We start from the raw sequence: 17637 nt of genomic DNA on the forward strand, positions 1-17637 counted from the left end.
AACAATGGCAGAGACTGACTCCAAATCCATTCCTCACGATCACTTCAAACTCTCCAAGTCACCGTTCCTGCAAAAAAAGGTGAAAATGAACTTCAACCTGCTTAAAATCATTCATCTGAACAAAATAGGAAACTCGGGAATTTTCTTTAGTAGTATTATTAATCAAATAATGTCTTAAAATCCCTAAAGGCACAATGCAAAATGCAAGCTTCTTTTTGCACCTATTTGTCCCCAGGAATTTGGGTTTAGGTTTTACTAGTCAGTCACATGATTCCCCATGCCAGAGAGAGAGAAACAGGGGGTGGGGGAGAACAAAATGTCTAAAACTTCTTTTTAGAATACTACTTTGCATAAACTTGCAAGATGCAATAATAAACCAAATTAGAGAAAAGAAAAAATATGAAGTGGCAGAAATTACTTTCAGATATTCTCTAGAAACATGTGGGACTTAGGGGTATTTGAGAAAAGATGATGAAAAGCAGGGGTGGAGCCTGATCAGGGTATTATTATGAAGTGACTGTGAACTCTGGGATTTCTGTGTCAAGGCAGATCTGCTTCGCTCCAGGACCGAACACATCGGCCTCCATTCCCCATTCCCGGAGCCAACAAGCCGCACTTTTCTTGTAATTCCAGCTCAGTCCCCCTTTAGCTTTGGCACAGTAAACACTTCCCATGACACCAGTCATTTGCTAAAATTAGTGAACTAGCAGCGCTTGTTTTCTCAAGCCTGGTTTGGGATGGGAGGGTTGGCTGGATGTCAGCTCCCACCTGCCCATCACGGGGTGCCCTTTTACAAGGCACAGCATTGCTGAAGATCTGATTTGTGTGCTAATTATTTTATTCAGCACATATTTTATTGGCCATTTACCATGTGTCAATCACAAAGTTCATTCCAGCCTTCAACCTGCTTTCAGTCTAATGAAAAACAGAGAGATGGAAAGGAGCAGTCACCTTACCGTAGGGCAACAAAGAAGTTTTGAAAGGTGCCACGGTTGCACAGAGAAATGCCTACATGTTTCTAAAGTTTTTTTAAAAAATATTTATTTTTTAGGTGTTTAGATGAACACAACAAAATGCCTTTATTTTTATGTGGTGCTGAGGATCCCAACCCTCTTTCTATAAGGGAAAGGTCGTTTTTTTTTTTTTTTTTTTTTAGTTTGTTTTTTAAAAAAAAGGCTTGAAAGCTGAATGGGAAATTTATGAAGTAAGGAAAGAGGAGAGTAATTCTAGGCAAAGGGCTCAGCCCAGGCAAAGTCAAGTAAACATAACAAGGCATGGAATGACCAAGAAATTCCCCAGGCACATATCCCCATGAATAGGAGGGAGCAGCCAGGAGAAAGGCTTGGCAGGTGGGTCAAGGCAAGGTCATAAAGGGTCCTGCTGTGCCCTGCTAAGAGTGTTCATTTCATCCTTAAGGCATGGGGAGCACGGGGACCAGGAGCAGGGGAGGAATAGGCTGGCACTAGAGCACAGGAAGAATTCTGTGGAGGTGGGAGGGGCGGTATTGATAAAAGCAGTTAAGTGCTGCACACCCTGTAAGTTGCAAATAGAATCCATGAACTGTTTTATTATAATAACAATTCATGTTAATTGTAGGAAACTTGGAAGATTTAGAGAAAGCCCAGCCCCGTGTAGTAAGCAGGTACTTAAGAAGCATCTGGGATATTCCACCACTCAGAATTGTGGGCCACTTTGTTCAAAATAGAAATCCTGTATGTTCTATATCATGTCCTTTCCACATATGGTGATGTCAGCATTTTTCTAAATATATATTCCATATACATATAATAGAAAGCATGTTTCTATTCAACAATATACTTAACCACTCCCCTTTTGCTAAATTTAGCTGTTTACCAATAGTTACGACTCTGATTATTTCCTTATGAAAAATTTTCATGGACTGGAATTACTGTTTGAAAGGATATAAATCTTTTTAAAACTCTTGACATACATTGTCAAAATTCACTGGAGGCAGTCTGTGCCGATCCACATTCTTTCTAACAGTTCCAATTTAACCACACCCTCTTTGATTTTGTATTTTTAATCACAGTCAACCTGATAAGCAAAAATTATAATGTTGGACATTTAGTCGTGTTTTTATTGGCAATGTTCTGTGAGTATGGAATTTATTAAAGTGAAATGATTATGTAATTTTGTTTTCAGACTCTTTGTGATAAGGGAGGGACTCTCTACTGTCAAAATTCAGGATGGGTAACATTTGCCTCAAGTAATTTCAAAACATACTTCAGGTGCCATGAGGGGTCATAGAACAGGACCAGCCATCATCCAGGGCCCAAGGGTGCATGTACAGAACTGCTAATTGAGGCTCCATGGCAGGAGGAACCTTGGGGACATATAAACGGGGTCTATAGCAGTGGGACCAGGGACAGCAATCTCAGACCAGGGAGTCAGGGAAGGGTGGCTGCAGGAAGATCTTCAGGGTGAGCACCTCCCTTTTCTAACCTTTCCTCTTTTCTTCCTGCCTGTGGTCCTACAGTGGTATGCCTCAAAATCACCTGGGGCTGTTTAAAAGTGCTGAATCCAGACTCCAGTACCATTGATAGGGATCAGGGGAGTCTTCAGGAGAATCCAAGAATACATCTTCCATCTTCTGAACAAGCACCAAATTTTTTTTTTGTTTTTGTTTTGTTTTGTTTCCAAATGCTGAGTAAATTTTTTATTTGTTCTTTTTTGATATACATGACAGTAGCGTGTATTCTGAAATATTATACATACATGGAGTGTAACGTAGTCTAATAAGGATCCCATTCTTGTGGTTGTACCTGTGTGGAGTTTTACTAGTTGTGTATTCATACATGAACATAGGAAAGTGATGTCTGATTCATTCTGCTCTTTCCTGTTCCCATTCTCCCTCCCCTCCGTTTATTCCTCAATGAACTTCTATTTTTTTCCTTCCTCCAACCGTTTATTGTGTGTTAGCATCCATATATCAGAGAGAACATTTGGCCTTTGGTTTTGGGGGACTGGCTTATTTCACTTAGCATGGTAGTCTCCAGTTCCACCCATGTACTGGCAAACGCCACAATTCCAGCCTTCTTTATGGCTGAGTAAGCACCCAGGTTCTTTTGAGCCTCACCTCAGAGAAACACAGCCTCACAGTATTGACACATGGCTCACTGGGCCAGTAAAAAGATCACTGTTTACAATGAGCTCTCCTCTCCACTTGGAAGGGTCCAACAGTTTCCCTGCTGATCAAGGTTGATGGTACTGCCTGCCTGCTTACCCAGAGGCACATGTCATCTCTGTTTTATAAACTCTGGACCAATTACAATACCTGTACTAAAATTGCATGCCTCTGGTGCTAGGAAATCACCACAGCCAATGTTGAGGGCAAGGTCCAGACTGTAAGCTCTGAAGTACATATTCCAGGGTTTGAGATTTGTCATGGGCTACCAGCACATCTGTTAGAGCCTGGGTTTTTTTGTTTGTTTGTTGTTTTGTTTTTTGACTGTGTATGAGCAGTCGCTAAAGATAAGTAAGATGCTTAAGCTCACAAAAAGATCACATAGCCCATCCGTGGCTCACCTGTCAAAACTCTCTGAGTCTCTAAATGATTTTCAAGATGAAAACAAAATTCTTTTAACATGTTGTTCAAGCCCCCAGTGGTCAATGGTCTCACTGATGGTTATTTCCCTCCAGCCTCAACCTCACCCCTATCCCACACCCATACCTGCAACCACTCTCCAGTTTCCTAAATGTATACTCTGGCCTCAACTCTTCTGCCCAGGACTCTGCCCTTGCCTCTTCTCCCCTCATGTCACACCACCTGGCCTCAGTCACAGCCGTATCCATTGGTCCTTTGACCTCACCTGAGGAGTAACTTCTGCAGGAAAACATTGCTGATTGGTCTGGTGTGAATGAGGTACCTTTCATGGCTCAGCACCCTCCCTTGACAGCACCGTCTGCTCACATGTCCTTGTAGTCCATTTCCTCCACTCAGTTAAGAGCTCACTGTGGGCAGGGCCTACTTGTTTTGTCTCTGAATCTCCAGTATTTGGAATGCCATGGGTGCTCTGTAAAGGTCTGATTAATGAATAAAAAAGCAGGTCCTTAAAATATGCACCACAAGAATGGTTCCATCTCAACAGTTAGATGGTAAAAAGGAAATAAGACCAGGATTGTATCATCACCAGGATTTCACTACTACGGGGATAGTCCAACTGCAGAACAAGTCTCTGTGTGAGGGTGAACAGCTCAGCAGTGCACCCCCCAGAGGGCCCCAGGTAACTCAGAATTGATCCAGACCAGCTAGAAAATCCAGGTGTGGCTGAATCACGACAGGAGGGAATCCAAGGACTAGGAACATGGCTCAGTGGTGGAATGTTTGCCTGACATATACGAGGCCTGGGTTTGATCCCCAGGACTGCAAAGACAAAAAGGAAAAGTTCATGAGAGATTCAACTGGTAAAATTAGTGGCCATCTAATTAATTCATTCAATAATTATCTACTAAGCACCTACTCTGTTTTAAGTTTTAAAATCAGAATAATAAAAACTAACAGATAAAAGCTAATGTCCTTGAGGGAATTACTTTTTAATTGTGGAAGGGAACTAATAAAAAAGATAATGTGTTATGTTAGATGGTAACAAGGCTATGGAGAAAAGGGGAACAAGGGTGGGAAGTGGGAAGAGGGTTACTGGTTTAAGTAGAGTTATCCACAAAGGCAAAACTGAGAAGATGATATTTGGATCCACACTCTGAAGGAGGGAACGAGGAGAGAGCATGTGCAAAGGCCCTGAGCTTACTCATGAACACCCAGAAGGAAGTGCATCTAGAAAGGAGTGATAGGAAAGGAAAGCAACTGGAGATATAGTCAGACCATGTAGGAACTGATTCGACTCCACAGAAAGGACTTGGACAGAAACCCCGACCAGGCAGCTGGAGTGGTAGGGTTCAGAGTCTGAACCTAAGGAACTGAGAACCTAAGGAACTGTGTCAACTGATGTCCTGGCTCATAGCTCATTGGGGGTTTCAGTCTAGGAAAGGAGCTCTCTGGAGAAAATGTCAGTCAATTCTAGAAGTTAGGAAAAAGAGGCAGACATGAATCACATTGGTTAGAAGAGCAGACTTTAGAATCCCGGTGCTGCATTTAAAGTCCACTTGACACATGTCCCTGGGCTCGTGCCTTAATCCCTGACCCAGTGAAATAACGTATTTGGCAGGGTGCCTGGCAAAGAACATGCACCAAATAATGCACATCATACTAGAAGGTTTATTACCAGGTTACTGGATCCCAAATCACAGATGACCCGCTAGAAGGAACATTGCCACCTCTGTGGCTTTCAATAGGATTGGCTCAGAGACCAGGGTGAGCATGAGGCTCTGGGAAGGCCACCAGCAGACAGCTGGAAGAACTGGGGACAACAAAGCAAGGGGACCGTCAGGCTGATGATGTTCCTTCACTGTAGATCTGACAGCCTGGAGCTGGCTTACCTAGAACTTACTGCCCTAGAGAGACCCTTGTCCTGAGTGCCAGGGACTTCCCAGTTTTAGCACTGAAACTAGACCCCCCTCTTGTTGATATGTAAATGACCTCTACCTTGGTTCCTGAACTCCAGGGTTATTTAGGAATTCCTAGAATGCTTATTAACGGTCACACTTCTAAGCCCTGACTTCTAGAGATTGAATTTGGGGTTATGGGGGTAGATCCCAGGGAATCCATATCTTCAGGATGGCTCCATAGATTCTGTGGTGGGTGGCCCACAGGGCACACTGCAGAATCACTGTCCTACAGGAAATCGCAGCATCCGTGTGTTCACACAGAACTTCCTCGCTAGGCAGCCAGGAGACATATCCTGCATGTACCCTGTAGCCAACTAATGAGATTAGGGAGAATAAGGAAACTCAAAAAAGAACAAGCCCTCCTGATAGGCAGATAGTTTAGTTAGGCAGTGACCACAGCCTAGAAGGGCGCCACCTGGTGGAGAACACTGCAACTCTGGTCATTGTGGAGGAACAGAGCACTTAGGAAAATATAAAATAAGACTGGCACACTGCACATCTGCTTTACCTCGCAGGATTAGCAGAAATCCCACCCCACCCCAGAGTGTCCCCTGCAATGGAGGGTTTGGTGACTCTAGAAATAATTATCATAATAAAGCAAAATAGATGTCCGTTAACTGAGAGTAAGCAGAGGGACTCAGGTAAAATTGATAACATGCGTTAGATACATTATTATGAGAGGCCACAAAGGAAACCAGGAATAAAGCAATGCTTCTGGGGGCATATTTAAGTCAGCTGGGCCCCTCCCTCAGAATTTGGGATTCAGCAGCTCTGGGCTGCAGCCCAAGAATTGTATTTCTATACAAGTTCCCAGGTGATGCTGATATTGCTGGTCTGGGAATCACACCGGTTAATTTTTTAAATGTCTATTAATTTGCATGCAATAAATCTCTCCACATCCATATCTACTTGCTCACCTTTCTGCCAAGTTAACCAAAAAAAAAAATCAAAACCAGCTTAAATAATAAGAGAATATACTGACTTATCCATCTAGCAGCCCAGCAGGCTTCAGAGACAGGGGCTGCAGCCCCACAGGCCTGCAGTGCCCTTGATCCTCTCTTCATTTTTGAGGCGGTTTCAACTCCCTGATGGAGGAAAGGTGGTGGCAGGAGTCCCGTTCTTCAGGACTCTTCCCCAAGCTCTGTCAGGACCCAGGAAGCCAGATCCAGCTGCCCCAGAAAACCAGTCTTCACCACCCTCCACCCCTGCTGAACAAGGTCATGCGCACATCGATACCCAGTCAAGGACAAGAGAAGTTAGTATTATGTTTTAGTACAAACCATTCTACCCATTTAGCTGTTTCTGGGTGGAAGGAGGATAAATGCCTGAAGAAAAGTCAGATTTTTCTGGGCAGAAAGAGAGCAAGACCACGAGCAGCCAGCCAACTGCAATGTGGGGAGTGAGGCATACTCTCCAAACCAAATGGCAAATGACACCTGTAGTGTGCCAGTGTTGGGGGCAGGGAGTTCAGAAACCAGCCATACACAGACATCTCAGCATAGGCAGCATAGGTCAATCGGTGACAAGCAGGGTCTCTGTCACCAATCCCAAACTTAAAGCAGGGTTTTAACAATGATTTGGGTTTAACAAGAAGGAAAAGGAGGCTAGAAAGTGGAGGTGGCTGTCAGCCTGGGTAGTTTCTAAGATAAAGGACAAAAGATAGATGCTCCATCAGAACTGAGGCTCCTGAAGAAAGGTCTCAAGAAAAAAGAATCCGCTCAGTGATTTCAGGTTGAAGCACTCACTAGCTCACACCTGTAATGCCAGCAGCTCTCGAGGCTGAGGCAGAAAGATTGCAAGTGCAAAGCCAGCCGCAGCAACTTAGTGAGTCCCTAAGCAACTTAGCAAGACCCTGTCTCAAAAAAAAAAAAAAAATGATCTGAAGCTGAAGCACTAGATATGGGCAAACAAGTTAAGAGTAGTAACAGTATTTCAGGACTCTTAGAAAATACAAAAATGTGGGCCATAAAGCTCTAATCCCTGCAGCTAAGTTGGAGATTGGCAGGAGCACAGTAGCTCCAGCTACAGGGTAAAGAAGCCCGTTGTGAGTCTACAGCATAGAGTGATTAGGAAGAGAGCTCTAGAAAAAAAAAAAAAATCACCCCTGTACTAACTATTATCTATGTGCTGGCCAGGCCTTGGTTTCCTCACCTAATAAAATGGAGGGATGAGAGTGCCCACCTCAGAGGGCAGGGGAGGGTTAAATGGGTTAGAATAAGTCAAGTGCTTTCAACAGTCCCTGTCTTACACGTGGTGTGTGCTGAGTAATTATTCGTGTTAGTCTGAGAATCCACTACTACTCACAGTCAGTACCCTGAGAGCTCTGTAATTGTAGCTGTGATCATTCGAAAACACTCGCCTCAAGCCTAGCCATAAATAACTGCAAAGACCCTTCTTGGATTTATTGAATGACTGAGTACACATTATGTCTACATGAGCACTGTATTCTATTAGAGGATTTAGAAAGATGAATCAGAAAAAGGACTTGACCCTTGAGATAATAGAGAAGACCAACCCTGCATACAAATGATTCCATTGGGAGAGAGATCAGAATCCCTTAGCAAACAGGAAAAAGTGGTAGGTAGGTTGTTCAGAGAGGAGATGGTCACTTCAACTGAAAGACCAAGAATGATTTCAGAGGGGTGGAAGTATTGGGGGATTAAAGAAAAGATGACAATCTTAAAGAGAAATTGCCATAATAATGTAATAGATTCATGCATTGCTAATTCACACCAAAAGAAAGGCCTTCACTTTGTATGTCATTCTTGTACATTTCATCACATCGGTTTTGTGTGCCACTAAACATTTTGCAGGTATACAAAACCCAAAACACTCCTTAATAAACAGGCAGCTTTGCTGTTTTAGAGTTAGCCTAACAAATGCTTCTAAACCAGCCTTGTGCTTTTTGACATGTACTACACACATACTAGATGTTCAAAACACATCTCCCTTGGGAGATTCATTACATTTCAAATTATACATGTCTGTTACAGCAGAGATCTGTTCTACCTTCCATGTATTTGTTATTGCTGCTTCTGAAACTTCCTTAAAACCCCAAAGAGGTCTTAATCCCTGTCAAATGTTATTATGTTACCAACTTTTATGTAGTCTTGAAAGGGGTTGTTTATTTAGTTTCAGTGACTCCTTGTTACTGCCAAATATTATTTCATTTCAGCACAGATGTAAGGGGTCCAATGACTGGAATTATTTTACAGGCCTGACATTGTGGAGAGATGGATACCAGTTTAATTATGGACAGCTGAAAATGATCTAGAAGTCACCTGCTATGGATATTTATCATCATTACGAACTTCTCACCAAGCTGTGGTCCGAACGCTTTCATAACGTTCCATGTGTGTTACACAGACATGATGATCTATAGGAACCTGTATCTTCTGTCACCTTTAAATTTATGTATAGACAGTTTAATATTGCTTGATTATTTTCTTTTCCTCTTCTCGGAGTGAGAAAATATGTTTCAGTCATTCATGTTCTTTTTTTTTTCTTCCTCTTTCCCTCCGTTGCCTTCTCTCTCTGCTGCCTTCATCCTCCCAGCTGTTTTTCCAATTAAGCCTCATTGGAAATTATTCATTACTTAAAGAATGTGAATTGGATAGACTAGACGCATAAAGGATCAAGTAATTCAACGACTAAAATATAGTTGGCACTTAATAAATGCAGAAGGAATGAAGGAGGGAAGAGAGCAGAGGGACCCAGAAAGGAGGTGGATGGAATTGCAGGACGGTCTTCATAAAACTCCTGTTTCACCTTTTAGAAGAGATCAAGAATAGCATGATTTCTGTTCCTTGCATTCTCTGCATTGTACACAGCTCTGTAACAAAATATCTTCTTGCACCCTCTCTTTTTATCTCTACCTTCTCTACATGGATCTTGATTTGTCTCTGATTAGACAAAGGGTGAATGAATGCATCAGCCAGGTTCCTTCCTACCAGCTGATAATAAAGTAAAGTTACTGGTTCATCTGCAAAACTGATCCAGGCTTCTGTGCTATAAGTTTTAGGTTAGAGAAAAGAGTTACCTCCTCCTCTAAATTCTAAAGTTACCTCCTCCACCACATCTATTACTTCTTACTTATTACCTAAAATAATTTCATCAATCTCTGGTCCCTCTTTCTCTATAAAAAGGATAAAATCTCAAAATACAGCTAACCCACTGGTATACACTTCAGGGTATTGACCTTTTCTCATCTTCAGACCTGAACTAGAAGGTCTTCAAGAACTCCAATTCTGTCCTGCACGTCTGGATAGCAGTAAGAGCTAACTTGAGGGAGGGATTACCATGCATATCATTCACCATGCTTAATCTTCATATAGTATTATTTAATTCTCAATATATTCTTGTGAAAGTAGCAATATTCATATTCTCTTCCTATAGATATTTTTGCTCTCAATAAAGGACAGTTTTGTCCCCGCCCCCAGAACACCTTTTGCAATTTCTGGAGATGCTTTTAGTCATCCCTGCTGGGTAGAAGCCACAATTGCACTAACTGTCCTGCAAATCTCCTAGAATTACAAACAAAAAAATTACCTGACTCAAAATGTCAATAGTGCCCCTGTTGAGAAGATTTGCTGTAGATTCTTTTTTTAAAAGGCTGAAGCTTAAAGTATTAAATATTTTGTCCAAGACTGTCCTGTGATTTTCGGAAAGAGAGGAGTACAAACACAGCCTGTACTCTTGCACAAAGTTGCACACAAGCAGTTAATGGCTTCAGTAACTAGCCCATCACCCCTTGTATCAAAGGAACTAAAATTCCCCACATTGCACATGAAATGTTCTCTTTTCAATGATTTGCAGATCACCTTTTTCATCAAATGTGTAGGATCAGGCCCACGGAAAGCAACCTTCCACTCTGAACACTGATAAATTTGTTCACACAGAAACACATGCACATTGGGGCAATAATTAGTCTGACTTTTAAATGCCATTAGCAGATATTACAAATATAAGGCAAAAGCAAAGTGCATAAGTAAACAATCACACTACCCAAGCCATGAACATTGAAGGTGGGCTACAGACCTGGTTTACGATAATGAATACTATGCACATTTAACCTGATGAATATTTAAAGATAAACATTATGCCTTATATTCTCCAGATAGATAGAAGAGGTAAATAGTCATCTGTATTTATTTTAAAGTGCTAATGGAAAAATCTTAGTTTTCTTCTTTTTTTTTTTTTATTAATTCCTCAACAGGCACAAATATCAGGTTTTGACAGTATGTTTAGATTTAGAATATCTTAAAGTTTTTAATTATCCCTGAGGGCAGCTTTGCACACAAACATAAATTTAGTGCACACATATGCACATGCACACACATGCATGTAGAAACCTATATCCACATGTGACCCATCACACCTCCACAGGTCACACACCTCATGCACAGACAGGCCCGGTTCTTACACCCTGCAGCAAGTTTTCTTACTTCTTTCCCACAGATGGAAAAGTCTGCCCTAGCCACCCACACACTTTCTCTGGTCTTGAGTTCCTCTGACTCTGGCTGGAAGGAGGCTTCCAGTTTCTGTTAAGTGTCTTTTCTCTGAAAAACTTAGTTCTGGCATATGATGGCAACTCCAGGCAGTGAAACCAAGGCACCACAAAAACCAGACCTATGTTCACCCTCACAGCTGGACTCCAGTGCTGTTAAGTTATATGTTAGAGAGAAGAGCTACCTCCTGCTCTAAATTTTAAACTACAACATCTATTACTTATCGCTTAAAATAATTTCATCAGTCACTTGTTCCTCTTATTCTACAGTAAGGACAAAATCTTGAAATGTAGCTAGCTCACTGGTATAAACTTCATTCAAAGTGTGTCATCAAGTTAAATCTTTTCCATTTTACTGGCAAGAGGGATTTAGAAAACAAATGGCATTGGGCAGCTAGAAGGAGTATACAGAGGTGTACAGAGAAAAACTTGCATTCTTCTATTTTTGCCCCATACTTCCATTAGTTACTTTCATTCGAGGGCAGATTTTTTGAGTGACCAGAAGCAATGATCCTAGCCTGCAAGCCATAGATTCTCATTGCTTCTCACTTCGAGCACTATATGAATCTGAGTCTTAATAAATGTGTACAAACATCTCCTGCCATGATAAAATATGCCAAGGATGGTGCTTTCAGTTTGGGGGTAAAATTAAAGGGACAACATAATGGGATTATAGCATAAACCTAATTTTAAATAAAATACTTTAAAAAAAAAACTTTACACCATCATGTAGACTCTACCCTGACCAAAACAGCAACTGCTAGCATTTAAATTTTAATCAATAAAAAAATGAAAAAATATTCAGTTCCTCAGTCTCACTAGCAATATTCAACTACTCAATAGACACCTGTGGTCAGGGTCAGTGGCTACCATATTTACAGTATAGATAAAGAAAATTTCCATCCTCACTGAAAAATCTATCAGTACCAATACAGAATGAAGCTAGAGAACTCTGCACAATGTGGATCAGCGGATGGGGAAGCAGACACTTTCATTAATGTTGGTGAGGACAAAACAGCTATCAACAAAAATATGTATGCACTTAATAGAAAGGAAAATAGCCTCTATGTCAACAGGAACTAGTTAAATAAACGGCCAAACACCCACACAAGACAAGACTCTCCTGTCTACTACAGAATGACTAAACAAAACCCACCAGCAGAAAGCTGTGCTGATTATGTTTTTATGTAAAAGCACAAGCCACAAATCATTTGACAATATGAATAGCATCATCCCATTAGTACAAAACATAAAAAGGATGTACATACATATGCTTAGGCATGTGTGGGGAATTGTGGAAGAGTGCACAAGAATTGGTGAACACTGATGGATGATTTCTAGGAAGAGGGATGGTGGAAGGAGTTGGGGTATACTTTCTTTTCACTAATGAAAAATGAGAACACTCCTCCTTTATTAAATCAATAATGTATTAAGGAGATGAGCTCCCTAAAAGAATATGACTAAAAAAAAAAAAAGGTCATTTTCTCTGTGTCAAAGCTGATTTGCTGTACCCTGTGCTAGTTTGGACTGAATCAGCTCTAGGTTATGGATTCTGCTCCTGTTTGCTGAGGTCTTTATGTATCCAAGCCAATCCAAAGTTGTTAACCCAAAGAAAATGGGTTAAATATGAAATCAGACTTTGGGAATTATTACAGTTAACTGCCACAAACCCCAGTACGCCAGTGGGATTCAAGGAAGGCTCTGAATCTAAAAGGTTCTTTTAGGGGAACTGGTGGCTACTTGCAGGGAAATCTTCTCCCAGACTATTGCTCTTCTATTACCTTCCCCTCTTTACTTCACACAGGTACACTTTGCTCTCTCCACCACCAAAGCCTGTCCCACAAGAGACATACAGATCTTTGTACATCCTCAGATATTACCTGGAATTGAATGTGCAGCAAATTAAGCAATGATTCAGGCTATTCCGTATTTCCTTACAAACACACCAGGAAAATCAGGCAGAAATCCTCCTAGGAGTCCATTCTTTCCATCCATTTACACATCCGTCCATCCATCCATTGGTTTTCATGGGAATGTGTGAAGCATTTCTCTGTTTTTATTTATTCTTTTTAGATAAACATGTCAGTAGAGTACAATTTAACATATTAACACAAACATGTAGTACATTTTATTCTAATTGGGATCCCAGTCTTGTGGTTGTACATGATGTGGAGATTTGTTGTGGTGTATTCATGTATGTACATAGGAAAGTTGTGTGCAGTTCATTCTACTGTCTTTCCTATTCCGATTCCTCCTCCCTTCCCTGCATTCCCATTTATCTGTTCTATTATAACAGCTCAATTCACAACAGCTAAACTATGGAGCCAGTCTAGATGCCTTTCAACAGATGAATGGATAAAGAAAATGTGGTATAGAGATACAATGGAATACTACTCAGTCATACAGAGAATAATTTTATGACATTAGCCAGTAAATTGATGGATCCAGAAACGAATGTGCTCAATGAAATAAGCCAATCCCGCCCCAAGAAAGTTGAAAGTTCTCTCTGATGTGCAGATGTTAACCCACAGTAAGGGGAGCAAGATGAATATAAGTTCTGTGTGAAGAATGTCTAAGCACCGGGTAGGCAGACATTTGTGCTTACTAATGGGAGAAGGATGGGTTTAAAGGGGAAGGAGAAGGCACTAATGTGTGTGGGTGGACGGGAACCCCAGCCAAGGAAATCATTTTTAGTGTACTCTGAATCACAAACATTCTAAGAGAAAGAGAAAACCTACAAAACAAATATCTTCACACAATAAACAGGTCTTTCTTCCCCAGCTACACTCTTGGAGACTTAATTTTTTCCTGCAGCCATCTTTCACAGAACAGACCACCTTTGGTCACTAGGCCCAGAACCTCCCCAGTCCTGGCAGGCCCTTCCGCCCAGTTCCCTGACCTGAGGAGGTCCAGGGACTCTAGGCTTTACCTGGCAAGTTTTCACCATTTTAATGAGTCCCATATGCCCATAAGACTAGTGGGGGTTTTATTTTTGTTTTTGTTTTTTTAGTCTCTAACTCAAGCCAGGCACACTTACTAGATATTTTAGCCCAACGAGTATCCAGGCTTTAACCCACTTAAGATGGTATTTCTGCCTAATTAGGGAAACAGATTTTTGTCCAGTTAGTCCCCACCCACTGCCAGCTCACCATTTTCCCCGTGTGCCCTTCTTCCCCCATCTCTCACCTTTGGAAGCTTGCTGCATGTACTTGCACACATGTGCACACACCCACTCAGGCACATTGACTATAAACACTGGAGAAACTACCAATGCTGGCAGGTTGAAGGTCTGATTGTTTTCCTTTTATTAATACAAGTAAGCCTAGGGGGGGAAAGTTGTTCTGGAATGTTGAGTGAGAAGGTACATTTACTCTTAAATTCCATCTTTTCTTCAATTTTTAATTCCCTTAAAGACATCCTTTGCGAAGGTCCCCCTGAGAATTTGTATTTTTTTCATCTGAGACCAAACTACTGACCGGGTGGAATTATGAATTATGGGGTGTGAGATGAAAATATTTTCAATGGAAATTAATTTGAACACCTCTTTCTTTGTCTGCCTCTCCTGAATATGATCCATGCATCATGGACATTTCCAGTCTCAGATTTTAGTTCAGTCCAGACTTTCATTTTTGTTAGTTATCTCAACATTGCAGCATCAAAAGTGGCATTTGTAAAAATAAATAAACAAATAAAATTTAAATTTTAAAAAAAAGTGGCATTTGTGGGTGTCAAGTCTCACTGGCGCAGCCGTGGGAGGACAAGTTTTCCGAGCCTCTGCCATTGCTAATGGGCAAGCTGGCCTCCATGTGGGCTGCCCCAGATATCTGAGAGGAAGAAGAGTCTCTCCACACCCTCCTCACTGCTACCTCACCCTGCCCCCTGCAATCCCTCTGTGTCCACACATCAGGACAACACAGGTTCCCACAATACCAGTGACATCCTCCATAGCCTATGTCCCCAGATCATGGCAGATGTCACTGTTACTTTTAAACCATCCCAGTTCTGTTCTGATCAACACTGACAGACAAGAAATAGCTTCTCTGGTCTATAAAATACCTTTCTGTGGGTATGTTTTGTCATACTTTGAATGCATTTTAATTCAGTCAGGTAACATGCATAGACTCCTGGACACAAGGGGATAAAAAACACCTCCAAAGACATCCCATCCATCACCATGACTGCAGGCAGCCTTCACCCAAGCTCCTGTTCCCCCAGCACAGGTGAATATCCTGTTTTCACAGATCATCAGAAGAAAAGACTCCACAACTTCTCTTGGGTACCCCACTCCAGGGTTGACTTCCCTTCAACACTGTCATTAACTTTGTGGTATAGGGAACCACTCCATGCTAGGCTGCCATGAGCTTTCAGAACTCAAATTTGAATATTTGGGACCAGATGTCACAAAGCAGCCTGATTGTCAGCATGTTGTTTAGCTGGTATTAAAAAATTCCATTTCAAACCAAATATTGATGTCTACTCTCGGGGTTGGATCAAGCCACAGAGACTTTATTTTGCAGTGAGTGCCTGACATGTGGTCCCCTTAGGATTCTCTTCCACCTTGAATCTGGTTGTCATTAAATGGTGGGGTTCTGCAGGTGTCTTGTTAGTTTTCCCCCTCACAGAAATCACAGATATCATGTCCCTTTCCCTAAATCCTGTTAGCAGGCACAGAAGTGCCATGAAAGCAAAGCACTGTGCTTTCTGCAGAGTGCCGACTTAGACACACACAAAGCTTTCTGACTCTTGGTTTGTTCCTCTGGTTTTTAGCAAAGGTGGTTTTGAAGGAATCCTTTCCCTTGCTTTCCTATTCTGCTATGCAATTTGGGAAACCCCTTTGTGGTCTCTGAGAGGTCCAGTTACATTTTGGCACATGATAATCCACAGGGCCTTCTGCAGTTAGAAACGAAATACACACCTCCCTCTCTCCGCTATTTCCCTTGGCAAAGGGGAAAGTCAAAGGAACTGGACCAGTCGCGAAAGCCCTGACCAAGAACCAGTGGAAACCTCAGACAAGACACAGCCCGAAAGATGCAGTGCACGCGGTCATTGTCTGAGACTCTGGGCCTGAAATTGACACCATATGCGCCCCAAGGAGTGACTGCTGGGGGCAGGGGTGGGGGGACCATGTCAGAACATTTTAGTAACACCTAATTCATCCCAAGGTTATAAATAAATATGATGCTCGCTTAAAAACAAAAGCTGAAAAATACTCTAACTAGATTATTCCTGTGACAGTCCTTCAGGCAGAGGTGAACTTTATTAGGGAGACAACATGAATAAAGAGAAACACGTAACAACTTTTATGGTATAGTTTACGTGATTTTATTTTTTTTGCAGTAAATAAAGTGGTTATAGGGCTCCAAGGAAAAGGGCCCAGATGTTAGAGAGTTGTGTGAAATTTAGGGGAAACAAGCTGTAAAAAACACACTCATAAAACAGGCTGTCAGTGGCCCACATCTGGACAATACAGCTGTATGTTCCTAGTGGCTGTCGTCACCCAAAGAAAACTCAATAACCTTGTTTCACCCCAATTAGGCTGCATACCAACAGGATCAACATTAAGTTCCAAGGGGGGAGCAGCATTCGTAAGGCACCTCTGTGTCAAGCAGCTTTTATCTTTCATTCGAATTTGGTCACCGAGAAATAAAAGACTGCTAACATAGTCATTTCCACTTTTATAAAAACCCTGTTTAATTTATAATGTCCTAATCAGTCAAAGTCTGACAGTTTGGACTACTGGCTACGCCAAACAACAAAAGACTTTCTGTACCCTGAAGGTGACCCGTCAGTCATTCCCCAAATGGAACCTACCTGTCTTAACTCTGAGCTTCTTTGGAAGTCTTGAGTCTGACCCCACTGTGGGAAGCACTCTACGTTATTGGGGGGGAAAGTTGATATTCAGGCTGCCCAACCTATTTAAAGTAGAGGGTAGGTAAATGCCCCTCTCAATGGCATTTGGTATTTTTTTTCTTTTTTCTTTTCTTGTCTTTTTTTTTTTTTGGTTATTATTATTAAGGCATCTATCTTAGCAGTAAGATGAATATTACAAAACATAAAATGCCCTTTTTCTTTTAATCAACAGACTGTGGCAAAGGGTTATAAAATGTCACTTTTCCTAATAATTGTATTTCTTCATAGGTGTTAGTGGCAGCGAAAACAATTATGGACAGTGGAGAAAATTTAACCCTACCACTGGTAGGAAAACTCTTGAAATTCCAACTTCTCCAGATTAAATTAAAAGACCAACAGAGACGGGAAAATGAAAAGAAGGTACCGTATGGCACGGTAGGTCATCTACAGAGGACAAGCAGTGAGTGAAACTGAGCCAGGTTTTTACAGAAGCACTTCCTTTCTTCTTAAAGCCACCATTAAGTGTTACCAGGCAAATTCAGCTGTCACCTCTCCTTCTTAGGGGAAAGGCTATCCACAGTTCTATTAGAGGAATTAGGCTGAATCCATTAAAAATAAATCCCCCCTACATACGAAAATGACAGTATCAAGAACAAATGCTAAGGATTGTTTTTGTGCTAGTATATTTATATAATTGCAGCAAGGAAGGAATTCAGGAAATGGGAGTCAGGAGAAGGAAATGTATAAAAGGGGAAAAA

At 41.5% G+C, this 17637-nt stretch overlaps 1 protein-coding gene across 1 annotated transcript in view; it reads left to right on the top strand.

Annotated features, from left to right (window-relative positions):
- The window catches only part of SPAG17 (sperm associated antigen 17), a gene marked incomplete at both ends in the record, with an annotated part of 210593 nt that overhangs the window by 53423 nt on the left and 139533 nt on the right, over positions 1–17637 (top strand). The window contains one exon of the mRNA XM_081307538.1: positions 17168–17314. Within this exon, the coding sequence (XP_081163664.1) occupies positions 17168–17314 (147 nt within the window). The remainder of the gene's footprint in view (positions 1–17167; positions 17315–17637) is intronic.

This window comes from Spermophilus citellus, assembly GCF_964194105.1.
Source record: "Spermophilus citellus genome assembly, chromosome: 9".
Taxonomy (NCBI): domain Eukaryota; kingdom Metazoa; phylum Chordata; class Mammalia; order Rodentia; family Sciuridae; genus Spermophilus; species Spermophilus citellus.